This window comes from Arachis ipaensis, chromosome B01 (genome assembly GCF_000816755.2).
Source record: "Arachis ipaensis cultivar K30076 chromosome B01, Araip1.1, whole genome shotgun sequence".
Taxonomy (NCBI): domain Eukaryota; kingdom Viridiplantae; phylum Streptophyta; class Magnoliopsida; order Fabales; family Fabaceae; genus Arachis; species Arachis ipaensis.
In genome coordinates, this window is record NC_029785.2 from 103,079,222 (window position 1) to 103,093,158 (window position 13,937).

General features: G+C 36.1%; 1 protein-coding gene across 1 annotated transcript in view; it reads right to left on the reverse strand.

The window, feature by feature from the left end:
- The window catches only part of LOC107610034 (protein JINGUBANG-like), a 27,880-nt gene continuing 16,029 nt past the window's right edge, over positions 2,087-13,937 (reverse strand). Inside the window, exons 2-3 of the mRNA XM_016312105.2 lie at positions 8,136-8,193; positions 2,087-3,567 (exon numbers count right to left, since the gene is read on the reverse strand). Coding sequence (XP_016167591.1) covers positions 2,330-3,567; positions 8,136-8,193 — 1,296 coding nt within the window. The 3' untranslated portion in view covers positions 2,087-2,329. The remainder of the gene's footprint in view (positions 3,568-8,135; positions 8,194-13,937) is intronic.

Below are 13,937 nucleotides of genomic sequence, written 5' to 3' on the forward strand. Positions count from 1 at the left end.
AATTTCATATAATATTCTACCACAAAAAAAAAACATTAACAACCAATTTTTCAACTAAATTAAGGTACTAATCATCACTAGTGAGTAATCATTAGAAAATCAGCAACAAGCCAACAATATATCAGCAAGCAACATCATCATTTTAGAAAATCAGCCATTTAGAATATAAATCAGTATTATTAACTCAATAACTCAATTAGTCACCAAAAAAAAAAAAACTCAATAACTCAATTAAACCCAACTCTAATTCAGAATTAAACAAAGGCACTGGTCATCACTAATAAGTAATCATCAGAAAATCAACAAGCGAATAACATGCAACATCATCATCATTTTAGAAAATCATTCTAGAATCATAAATCAATCATCAACAAAATTATTATTCTAGTTTCGTAAAAATTAATAAGGAAAAAAAAACCAGAAATAACCATAATCTATTCTATCCAGCAACGAAATTAAACAATAGGATTAATCAATTTTTTACAGCAACCAAAATCTATTCTGTTTAACGACTAGAATCTAGAATAAAAATTATAGCAACTCAAAATTATTATAAATAACAAAATAACAAAACAATTGAAGAAAGAGAGTAACTACGACGCCAATGAGTTATAGCTTAAATGGCATAGTCTCCCTATACTCAATTAAGAGTTGCGGGTTCGAGTCTCCTGTCTTTGATAAAAAAAAATTGAGAGTAACCACGACAGAAGAAGAGAGACGTTTACAGAGGGAGAGAGAGGGCGAGGAAGAAACGACGAGACAGAAACGAGGATCGAACTTCCACACGATGGTGATAGAGCTTCCTAGGACCGCGACGGAGCTTCCACACGCAACATAGTTTCCTACGCTGGTGACAGAGCTTCCACACGCGACGCCTGTTTCCAGCAGAAAAGAGTTCGGCGATGACAATGAAAGAGGACGGTGGCTGCGGGGCTAGGATTCTTTCCTTCTTTAGTTCTTTCAATTTCCAATTTTCAGAGAGAAAAGAGGAGTAGAATTGGTGTGTAACTAGATTAGGTTTTTTTTCTCAAGAGTGAAATGACGAGGGATATACGAAATCGAAAATCCTTAAATAAATCGGTCAGTTTTGATGGTTTATCAGTTAACCATTAGTTCGATTAATTTTTTGTTAGACAGTTTATGAAGTCAATCGAACCCGTTAGATGATCAATTCTCTATTAATTCAATTGAACTCATTAGTCCATTTCGATTTTTAGAACTATGCTAAAAAGATTTTTTTGGAAGAAACCTTTGAAAATTTTTTGAAAAAATACGTGCTTAATTTCTCCGAATGCAGTAGTGATCAGTGTCGGCCGAGATTGTAAGTAACTACGTATTACTGAGTTATGAGTAATTATTCTCACAAAAACAAATAAATATGATATATATGCATGCAATAATTATGCACCAATAAAAAAAATTACCGGAAAAGGTAACTTTTTATATTATACGGGAAAGTGCCACCGCGTAAACAATGTGTCTTTCTCCATGTATATATCCTTTGAATTAAAGACAATGAAAAGTAGAATAAATTAACCGATAGAAACAAACTTAAAATTCACTTTTTAATTTTATCCTCATTCAAAATCTCCAAATAATCTTGTCTTTTCTCTCTATTGATTTCTTTTTCCGGTTAATTAGTTATGAAAGAGCCAAAATATCTTGTCCCCTTCTATTTGATAAACACCCTATACATGAAGAAAAAGACACAAGCTACAGAAGTAGCAGAAGCTAAGCAAAGGCACGAAGCACTGAAGCATCAAAAGCAAAGGCATGCACGAAGCGTTGAAGCAGCAGCGATAGTGATGGCTCTGACGGAAAAGCACGATGATGGCTCAGGGTTAGGGACTCACAATGTTGGCTAATGTATCTTGGCTCGATCCGCATATTTTTTTCAAAAATATATAATTGGATGTCTATATACAATTTTTTACATCACCACTAAATAAAATTAAATCATAAAATAAATTGATTAAATATAAAAAAGATGATCAAATAAATTTTCCTGATGAAAGGATGGAAGGCTCAGCAGATTCCTTTAATTTGTATCTATGGTGTTTATCGAGAGATAGACGGAAAGATGAAAAGAAAAAAAAGGGAGAGCGAGAGAGGAATTTATCTGGGAGGATTGGCAAATTAAGAAAAGTGAGGCACAAATTGCTGTTGAGTTTGTATTTTTTATCTGGGGACACAGAAAGAAAAGAAAATATATATATAAATGCACACATTATTTTTTGAGTTTATAACGGTGTATTGTATGGTGGTATATTGTAAAGTTTTGAATAAAATAAAAAAGAAATTGTGAAGCACATCCTATATAGAACTAAATTCAGAGAAGAGGAACAAAAACCTTCCAAACCTTAATGTCACAGTCTAAACTGCCACTATAGACAACCATCGATGCTTGGGAAGGATCATCATGGTTATGATCAACCATGGCGGTGAGGCTCTTAATTGGTCCTCTATGTCCTTCCAAAACCGCCACACAACTATACTCTCTCCCGCCAAAACCCCTCCAAACACGAATCGTTTTGTCCTCTGAACCACTCACAACAAAATCCATCACCACCACCAAGCAAAGTATAGACCTACCATGCCCCCTTAACGCACCCACCACCACCATTTTTCCATCACCACCTTCTTCTTCTTTGTCTTCTTCCTTCCTCGCCCATAACAGTATTGATCTATCACATGCCCCGGAATATAGTAACGAACCGTCGCCGTTAAGCGCCAAAGCGTTGATCCCAGACTTGTGTTTCTCCAACGTGTCCACAAGGTAGTGTTTGTTTTTGCTTTTGCTTTTCTCTCCCACTACTCCTTGGCCGTCGCCTTTCTTCTTCTTCCAAACCTTGATTCTTTTGTCCGCCGATCCTGTGTAGACTCGTCCATCGTTGGAAACTGCGACTGCGTTGATGGCATCATCGTGTGCATTCATCACTGATTCCAAACACGCAAAGTCTCTGGTTCGCCAAATCTTGATCGTCCTGTCCCATGAGACAGAGTATAGCAAGGCTCCGTCATGGGACAGGGCGAGACAAGACACTGCGTCTACGTGGTGAACCCACGTGGACCTTTTGTGCCTCCGGATTCTAACGTGGTTTTTGGGGAGTAGTATCTTCGAGACGCGGTCGCTGAGCGTTGGAAGCGTGGCCAAACGCGTGTACTGAAGCTCATGGTCGTGGTGGTTGTTGATATTGTTGGTGATCTTCCAAACCCTAATTTTGTTATCTTGGTGAGCACTAAAGAGCTTGTCGGAGTGAACAACTAGAGACTTGACTGCACCTTTCCCAGCAAGGACTATATTATTAGTGGTAGTTAATAATGATTGTTTGGACCATGACCTAATTTCTCTATCGGAGGAGCCACTGTAGAGGAATTTAGCGGAGAGGGTTAAGGAGGATGGGTAGTAGTTGTGTCCTTTTAGGGTTGCGATGCAGTTGTATGAGGCGGTTGAATAATTAGAACAAGAATAATGGTAGTTCTTGTTAAGAGAAGGTACTGAAGCCAAGCTGGGTTGTGAGGATAAAGAGGTTTGGTTATGGTGGTTGGAGTAATCAGATGAAGAACCTGCTTAATAAGTGGAGTGATGATGTTATAATATTATATATATAAATCAAATTAAATGGGTCAGTCACGGAGAAAAAGAAAAAAAAAGGGGAAAATAATGGTTTAGCTGTATATGCAGTGAGATTGCTTTGTGGGGTCTTGATGTTTTTCATGGATAAGCAAGTTGTTGGTTCGGTTATTAAAGCAAACCAACCAACATACAATGAGAAAGCTCGCTAATATATCTTTATGATGAGCAAGAAAATAATAAGATTAAAGACAAACCACATATATGGTTTTGATTTTAGATTATGATGATTGATATGACATACACAAACTAAGGGTGACAGTGTATGTGTCTATATCAAAATATCTAATATCTAGATACAAATAATGGTGTTGTTAATTACTTCTCGCCTTCATATGTATTTACTCGATCAGATTATTCTCATCAATACAACTGCTCGTACGACATAAACGTGAGGCTGTGTCGGCCTCGGAGGCTTATTAAATCTTCACTTCCGTTTGATTAGATGCTATCATTCTAACTCGTTTTAATTACTTATTCGTTCAATNGTATATTTTGACATTTCTCTATAATATATATGTCTATGCTAAATAGTAGAGAAAAAGAGAAAAAGATCTGCACGATGAAAGTTAAACTTTTTTCTGAACAGTAAATTATTATAGAATGGAGTAGGTTAACATAGATCACAAAAAATTTCAAGTAATTCCGGTATTCCAATGGTTTGTCGTGTATATTATATGTATAGTTTATGAGTCCACTATAACAAATTTTATAATTATTTTAAGTTTTTGGTAACTAATAAATATCTTTAGAATATTAATTAAATCATCATTAATAAACAAAATTTAAATATTTTCACTAATAAATACGGTATAAATATTTTAAAAATTTTAATTATTTAATTTTTTTTTTAATTTAACTACTGTACTTATTTGCCATATCTTAATTTTAAAGTATCTTTTACTATGAAACACTAGAAAAGATTGATTTAATTTGAAGTTATTAAGGACTCTCTATATATTGGGGTGGGTAGTGCGTAACTATCCTAATTAAAGCGAGAGTCACTCCCCTAATTGTCTTTTCTATTCACCATTAGTAAAGGTGTATGGCAGGGATCACGTTCCTTGTCCAAAGCAAAAAATATCATATTAACAAGTTTCATCCATGCAATATGCCATATATATAACAACAATGCATGCTCTATGTGTTCATCTTTTGGGTAAAGACCGACATTAGAAGAGACTAGAGAGGAACAAAGAGGAAGCAAAATCAAAATCTGTAACAAATAACAGGGTTCACAGCTTCACATACATAGGTCTAGTTATTTAAACTCCCATTTTAAATTCAATAATATTTTGACATAAGAAAGAAGGGGGAAAAATGGTAGGATAATCCTAATTTTTTCAACTCACATAATGCTCTAGTTGACTTAGTTAGGGTATATAACATCAAATTAAATTCTCGAGTATTATTTGATTTCTATCTTAGGGTGATAAAAAAGATAGAAATAATAGATATATAATTGAAACACGTTCTTGAAATTCATTCTTTTTTAAAGTACACATATTAACGTAAACGGTTTTGCTTTTAAAAAGTGTCTTAGTTAGCTACCATAGAGACGCTGCCAAAAAGAGAATATGAAAGTGCCGTGTATATATATGATATTTGGTTAATGATGTTGAAGAAATTAATCCAATTGATTAAGTTAAAAGGAAATAGAGCAAACTTGTAAGTTTGTAGATGAAACAAATATGGATTGAAAAAAACAACCGAGATATTGTCGCGATAAATTTTAGAATGTTATATTAACTAATATTTATATAGTATTTTAGATGATTGGAAAATACTTTAGATATTTTTAAAATATTTTAGAATATTTTTGAAGATTTTGGAATATTCTAAAAGATTTTAAAAAATTTTAAAAGATCATAGAGTAATTTAAAAAAATATAAATATATGTAAAAGTATAAAGAGCAATATGAAATAATTTAAATATATTTAAAAAACTGTGGTATGTTAAATATTTGTAATGAAAGTTCTAGACATTCGATCAAACCATTGATTAGATTAAAACTTAATCGTCTATTTTAGAGGTGGATGACTATAAATAGGGGATGAGAGTTTGAATTGTGAATGTATGAGTCATTTGTAACAAACACTTAAATAATAAAATATTCTTTCCATCAAAATTTTTTTTTCTTATGTTCTCTTGTGTGATCACTTTCTTGCTAAATATTGAGATCAAGTTAGGCTGACTTAGTTTTAACTCTAAGAGGTTGAGTAAATCTAAGTGTCGACACGGTAGCATTGGACTATGTTCAAAGCCGTGACAATTTGGCATTAGAGTAAGGTTCAAGAAAAAACACAAATGGTTCGTGGATATAACTTTTGGTGTGACCATGGAGCATATTGAGATTCAAAGGAGAAGAAATGTTATTTCTTCTCAATGGGAAAGCAAGGTACGTTTTTCAAGTGAGTCTAGCGGTAAAGACTCCAACTTCTTATAAAATAGTTTTCTTGTTGGAGAATGATCTATCCTCTATGGATGAGCGCTTCTAAAAGATAGAACATCACAAGGAGGCCCTCGAAACTCATGTGTTGAGAGAATTAGATGCTTTCAAGAAAAGCATGCTCCAAATAGAAGAAAAACTTGAGAATATCTTAAAGCTATTTAAGGAGGCTCGATTTTGGTTTGAGGAGGCGAAGTCTTGACTTACTATTATAAGGGAGACGACAAATATTGATCTTCCAAAGTCAAAGGAGTTCAAGGGCATAAGGAACACTCGAGAGGTGGAGAACTTCCTATGGCAAATGGAGAGGTACTTCAAAGGCCATGGAGTGGTCGAAAAAGCAATAAAGGTACACACTACAGCCTCTACCTTTCTAATAATGCTCCTTTAGGGTGGAGGAGGAAGTGCATAGATATGAAAAATGGTACCTACAACATAACCACTTGAAAAGATTTCAAACAAGAGCTGTAAAGATAATTCTTCCTTGAGAATGTAGTCTAAAAAACAAGGAAGAAGTTGAGAGAGTTGAAGCACAAGAGTATGATTAGCGATTACGTAAAGGAGTTCACTACTCTTAAACTTCAAATTCTCAATTTAGCATTAGAAGATAAATTGTTCTTCTTTATTGATTGACTCCAACCTTGGACAAAGCAAGAATTACAAAGAAGAAATTTTAAGGATGTTGATAAAGCCATTAAGGTGACTGAATTACTCATCAAGTATTATCGGAGAGACTCTAAACCCAAGTTATCTTCTAAGCCTAGTTCTACTAAAGGTGGGGGAGACAAGAAAAAAATTTCTCAACCAAAGAAGAAGGAAAGTACTCTTAAAAAAAAGTATGAGAAAAAGAAGATAGCTTTCATGTCCAAAGTAGGATGCTTCGTGTGAAAGAGATCACACCAAATGAAGGACTGTCCTAAGTTAGAAATTTTGACATCTATTGCTGATGAATGAGAGGCTCAGTCATAGGTGACTAAATGTGTTCGATCTGTCCAACTCATGAATACTGTGAAGGACAAGAAGGTAGGCCCTGTAAAAAAAATGCTTGATGTATGTCAAGGCCTTGATCAATGAAATATCCGTCAGGCTATGATCGACACTGGTGTTACACATAACTTTATCACGCCTGATGAAGCAAAGAGGCTTGGGTTAAATATTACTGAAAAAATGGCTGGTTCCGTAATACCAAGGGTAAACCTCTTAAGGGAGTAGCAAAAAAGAGTTGAGATGACTCTTGGTTTTTGGAAGAGTCTTATAGATTTTTCAGTAACACCCATGAATGATTTTAAGATAGCCATCATGCTCGATTTGCAAAGAAAGACAAATATAATACCTATACTATACTACGACATACTGTCTATCATAGAGAAATGGTCTCCATGCATGGTCCTTGCAATCTCTAAATTTGAAAGACCACCGATACTTCCGCTATGCAACTCAAGAAAGAGTTCAAAAAGAGAGAGATGACATATTTGACTCTATTACAAGAGGAGTCAATATCCAACAGAGAAGATATTTCTCCAAAATCAAAGAACTCCTTGAAGAAAATAAAATTGTAATATTTTCTGAGTTGCCAAAACAACAACCACATAGGAGAAAGGTGGATCATAAGATTGAGTTAGACTTAAAAACAAAGCCGCCTACCTCAGCACCTTACAGGTGCAGAACTTTAGGAGCTGAAGAAACAACTCAAGAATCTATTGGATACTGGATTTATTCGTCAATGAGACTATGCCTCGACTATCGAGTACTAAAAAGGTAACCCATCAAGAACAAATGCTCTATTCCTTTGATATTCGATTTATTTGATCAACTTGTAGAGGCAAATGGTTCTTGAAGCTGGATTTGAAGTCAGGATATCACTAAGTGAGGATTGCCAACGGTGATGAGTCTAAGACCACGTGTGTCACCAGATATGAATCGTTCGAGTGGTTAGTAATGCCTTTTGCCTTAACTAATGCTCTTGTGACCTTTTGTACATTAATAAATGAGATCTTTCGACCTTACTTTTTAGTGATCTACTTGGATGACATTATTATGTATAGCAATACCTTGGAGAAACTTGTAAAACACATACAAACTGTATTCAAGATCTAGCAAAAGAATAACCTATATGTAAAGAAAGAAAAGTGTTCCTTCACAAGAGACAATGCTCACTTCTTGGGACTCATCATAAGAGATAAAACTTTCTGCAAGGATCAAGAAAAGTTGAAGACTATCAAAAAATGGGAGCCACCAAACAAAGTATCTAAATTGAGGTCATTTCTTAGGTTGACTAACTACTATCGAAATTTTATCAAGGCATATTCTACCAAGGCTTCACTGTTAACCGATCTTCTCAAGAATAATTAATTTTGAGAATGTTTAGAGGCGTGTTAGAATGTCTTTGATGAATTGAAGGCTGCTATCACTGAAGGATCAATATTGGCATTGCTCAACTACTCAAAGGTGTTTAAAGTCCACACTGATGCTTCTGACTATGCTATTGGAGGGGTTCTGATGCAAGAAAGACATTTTATTTAGTTTGTTTGAGAAGGGAGATGATTGCGGTGGTGCTTTGTTTGAGAACTTGGCGCCACTACTTGTTTGGTTCACACTTTATCGTTAAGACAGATAATGTGGCTACAAGCTACTTACAAACTCAGAAGAAGTTAAGCCCCAAACAAACTACGTAACAAGATTTCTTAGCTGAGTTTGATTTATAATTTTAGTACAAGCTAGGCAAGACTAAAGTGATAGCAGATGCATTAAGCCGCAAGCTAAGTTGATAGCTATTTTCATGGTCGAAGGAGATATTGTGCGTATCATCAAAGATGGGTTGCACATGACCTATTAGTCAAGAAATTGGTGAATCTGACTAGAAAAGATAAGACCAAAAGATTTTTGTTAGAGGATAACCTTCTCTATACAAAAGAAAGAAGACTATACATCCCTAAGTGAAAAAATCTGAGGAGAAAATTGGTGAAGAAATGTCATGACACCAAGTGGGATGGTCACTAAGATCAACGACGAATGTTGGCACTCATTGAGTCTTCCTATTATTGGTCTCAAATTCTACATGAAGTAGAGAGCTATGTGAAGATTTGTCTTGTGTGTCAATAAGAGAAGATTGAAAACAAGGCATCAAGTGGGTTGTTGGAACATTTACCTCCGCTTGAGCGACTGTCGAAAAGTGTCTCTCTAGATTTAATCTCTATATTTCCAAAGTTATTAGAGGGGTTTGGATCTATCCTTGTCGCAGTGCATCGATTATCGAAATATGCTACCTTTATACTAGCCCTTATTAATTGTACTATAGAGGAAGCCGTAGGACTATTCTTTAAGATTTTTGTGAAATATTTGAGATTACCTAAGAGCATCATAAATGATCGAGATTTATGCTTCACAAGACGATTATGGATAAAGATATTCAAACTTCTTAGATTGAAGCTTCACTTCTTAACTAGTTTTCATCCTCAAACTGATGGGTAAACTGAGAGAGTGAATGCCTTACTCGAGTGTTACTTAAGACATTTTGTTAGCACTAATCAGAAGGATTGGACAAAATTTTTGGATATTGCTCAGTTCTCATATAATCTACAAAAGAGAAAATCCACAGGAAAGAGTCCGTTCAAAATTGTGACTGGACAACAACCACTTACACAACACTCTCTTTCTTCCTCTTACTTAGAGAAGATCCTTGAAACTTATCACATGGTTAAGTCTTGGGAAGAACAAGCAGATGTTACACGTTCTTATCTTAACAAAGCCGCTAAGAGGATGAAGAAATGGGTAGATAAGAAGAGGAGGCATGCTAGCTATCCATTGGGAAATAAGGTAATCATTAAACTTCTTTCACAATAATTCATAGCCTTTTGCAAAGTTCATAAGGGCTTAATATGCAAATATGAAAGGTCATTTGAGATCATTGGGCATGTGGCAATGTATCTTATAAAGTACAATTCACTCCCTCCATGAAGATTCATCCAGTCTTTCATGTGAGTATGCTTAAGTCATATCATGAAGACCAAGATGAATCGAGTAGAGATTATTCGAGTCGTTTTCCACTTGTGGTGATTAGATCATTTGATAAAGAGATCGAAAAAATCCTAACTAATCGGGTTTTGAGACAAAGAGGAGTACCACAAAGTATTTAATACTTGATCAAATAGAAATGAATCCTAATAATAGAGATTATTGTTGGACAGGATATATAACTTTCTGTAAGATATCCTTTTCAAAACCAAATCTGATCTCCACAATCCAAACTTAAATAATTGAATATATATACAACAACAACAACAACAAAGCCTTGTCCCACTAAGTGGGATCGGCTACATGAATCAAATGACGCCATTATGCTCTGTCATGTATCATGTCTACAGAGAGACCGTTTACATGTAGATCTCGTTTGACCACCTCATGGATAGTCTTCTTAGGTCTTCCTCTGCCTTTCGCCCCTTGTCCATCTTCCATCTCATCCACCCTCCTGACTGGATGTTCTATCGGTCTTCTTCTCACATGTCCAAACCACCTGAGACGCGATTCAACCATCTTTTCCACAATGGGTGCTACTCCAACTCTCTCCCTTATATCTTCGTTTCTTATTTTATCCAATCGCATATGACCACTCATCCATCTCAACATCTTCATCTCTACTACACTCAGCTTATGTTCGTGCTCCCCTTTAGCTGCCCAACACTCCGTACCATAAAGCATAGCCGGTCTTATAGCGGTGTGATAGAATTTACCTTTAAGTTTTAAAGGCACTTTTTTGTCGCATATAAAACCAGATGCACTCTGCCATTTTGACCAACCTTCTTGGATCCTATGATTTACATCCTGTTCAATCTCTCCATTATCCTATATGATGCACCCAAGATACTTAAAAATTTTAACTTTTCGTAGGCTGTTTTCTCCAATCTTGACCTCTATATTAGGGTTTTTCCCTCTCAGACTAAACTTACATTCCATATATTCTGTCTTGCTACGGCTTATGCGCAGACCATACACTTCTAGAGTTTCTCTCCATAACTCCAACTTCTTATTTATGTCTTCCCTTGACTCTCCCATAAGGACGATATCATCGGCAAAAAGCATGCACTATGGCACAGGCTCTTGGATGTGCTCTGTGAGTACTTCCAAGACTAATGTGAAAAGGTATGGACTTAAGGATGATCCCTGGTGTAATCCTATACCAATAGGAAATTCCTCTGTCACACCACTTTGAGTCTTCACACTAGTTGTGGCCCCATCATACATGTCTTTAATTGCACGAATATATGCGATCCTTACTCTCCTCTTTTCTAGAACCTTCCATAAGACCTCCTTTAGTACTCTATCATACGCTTTTTTCAAATCAATAAACACCATATGCAGATCCCTTTTATTACTACAATACCTCTCCATCATCCTTCTTAAAAGGTATATCGCTTCAGTGGTAGATCTGCCTGGCATAAATCCAAATTGATTCTCTGTTACTTGTGTCTCTTTTCTCAACCTCCGTTCTATCACCCTTTCCCATAACTTCATGGTATGACTCAGAAGCTTGATCCCTCTATAGTTTTCGCAACTTTGTATATCCCACTTATTGTTGTAGATAGGTACCAAGGTGCTCTTTCTCCACTCATCAGGCATCTTCTTTGACCTTAAAATCTCATTAAAAAGCTTGGTTAACTAGTTGATGCATTTTTCTCCAAGACCCTTCCAAACCTCAATCGGGATATTATCAGGTCCTACTACCCTGCCATTTTTCATCTGCTTTAGACCCTCTTTTACCTCGAAGTCTCGGATCCTCCGATAGTAGTCAAAGTTTTGATCTTCTTCCCTTGTGCATAACCAACCAAGGCTCGGAAGAGTCTTCTGTCCCTCATTAAATAACTCGTAGAAGTAGCTCTTCCACCTTTCATTAATCTTATCCTCTTGAGCCAACACCTCTCCATCCTTATCCTTTATGCACTTAACCTGATTCAAATCTATCGTTCTTCTTTCACGGCTCTTTGCGATTCTATATATACCTTTTTCTCCTTCTTTCGTGCCCAAAGACTGGTAGAGACCCTCATATGCTCTTGTTCTTGCTTCACTTATAGCCACTTTTGTCTCTTTCTTAGCCGCCTTATATTTTTCCCAGTTATCTGCGTTACGGCATAGAGACCACTCTTTAAAGCACTCCCTTTTTATCTTTATCTTATCTTGTACACTCGCATTCCACCACCAGGACTCCTTGTCTCTTGGTCCTATTCCTTTAGATTCACCAAAGCTTTCTTTTGCTGTTCTTCTAATAACTTCTGCCATCTCCCTCCACATCTCTTCCGCGCTTCCATTCCCATCCCACTTTGGCTCTTCTTCTACCTGTCTTAGGAAGCTTCTTTGTTCCTCGCCTTTCATCCTCCACCACCTCGTCCTTGGGTTCTTCGTATGATGTCTTTTCCTCAACTTTTGCTCAACGCAAAAATCCATGACGAGCACCCTATGTTGTGTTGTCAAACTCTCTCTCGGGATAATTTTACAATTAATGCAAAATTTCCGGTCGACTCTCCTCAACAAGAAGAAGTCAATTTGAGAGCTTGTCATGCCACTCTTATAGGTTATAAGATGTTCGTCTCTCCTTTTAAAACATGTATTTGCGATGAGAAGATCAAAAGTTGAGGAAAAGTTCAGAATAGTTTTACCCTCGGCATTGATCACCCCGAAACCATGGCCTCCGTGAACATTCCCATATCCAGTCACTTCTCTCCCAACATGACCATTTAAATCTCCTCCTAAGAAAATCTTATCTCCCAAAGGTATGTCTTGAACCAAACTCTCTAGATCCTCCCAAAATCTTATCTTGTGTTGTTCGTTCGAACCCACTTGCGGTGCATAGGCGCTAATCACATGGAAAGCACCTCCCTCCACAACAAGTTTGATAGAGATGATCCGATCTCCCACCCTCTTAACATCCACTACGTCCTTCTTCCACTGCTTATCCACAATTATTCCAACCCCATTCCTATCATTCACCTTTTCTGTATACCAAAGTTTGAAACCAGAAGTATCCAACTCCCTAGCCTTCGCACCAACCCATTTTGTTTCTTGTAAGCACATAATGTTAATCTTCCTCCTTGTCATGGTGTCCACCACCTCCATGGAATTTCCTGTTAGGGTGCCTATGTTCCATGTCCCAAGTCTTAACCTTTTGTCGCTCCGACCTTTACCTTTTACTTTGTGAACTAGCTTATTTACCCTCATCCGTTCACGAAAACGCGAGAATCCTTGCTCATTTAACACTACATCCGGGCACTGATGCAGCGACTCTTGCTCATTTGACACCGTACTCGAGCCATACAGCGCGTTGCTTCCGGACAACGACCTAGTTTTAGCGCAATAATGTCTTTGATTCATATCATAGGGATTTGACTATATTTTTATGTTGGTTGTCGAAGACCTAACACAACCCTCCTCCTTTATCCGGACTTGGGATCGGCTATTTACCGCAAGTGTAACATAAGCGGAGTTAAATAATAGACTTACTCTAATAATTTATTTTATTTAAAAAAATATAAATTTTTTTCTCTCAATATCTTTATTCACTCAAATTTTTCACTTTTACTTTGCAGCAGGTAATAATTTTAGTAAATTATTAAACACTGACCCCCTTAAATAGTTAGTCTAGCTTCACCCTGTATCCGACTAATATTTTTTCTTTGATTTTGTTGCTATTCTTTTATGTCTGTTAAGTTGTTTGACATTACGATAGAGACATTATTAGAGTTGACTTTGAAAATTAACTTCACTAACCATATACTACTGCACTATTTTTAAATAAAATTGAAAAACATTTATTATAGACACCAATATATATATATATATATAACTGCATCTAAAATAGCTCA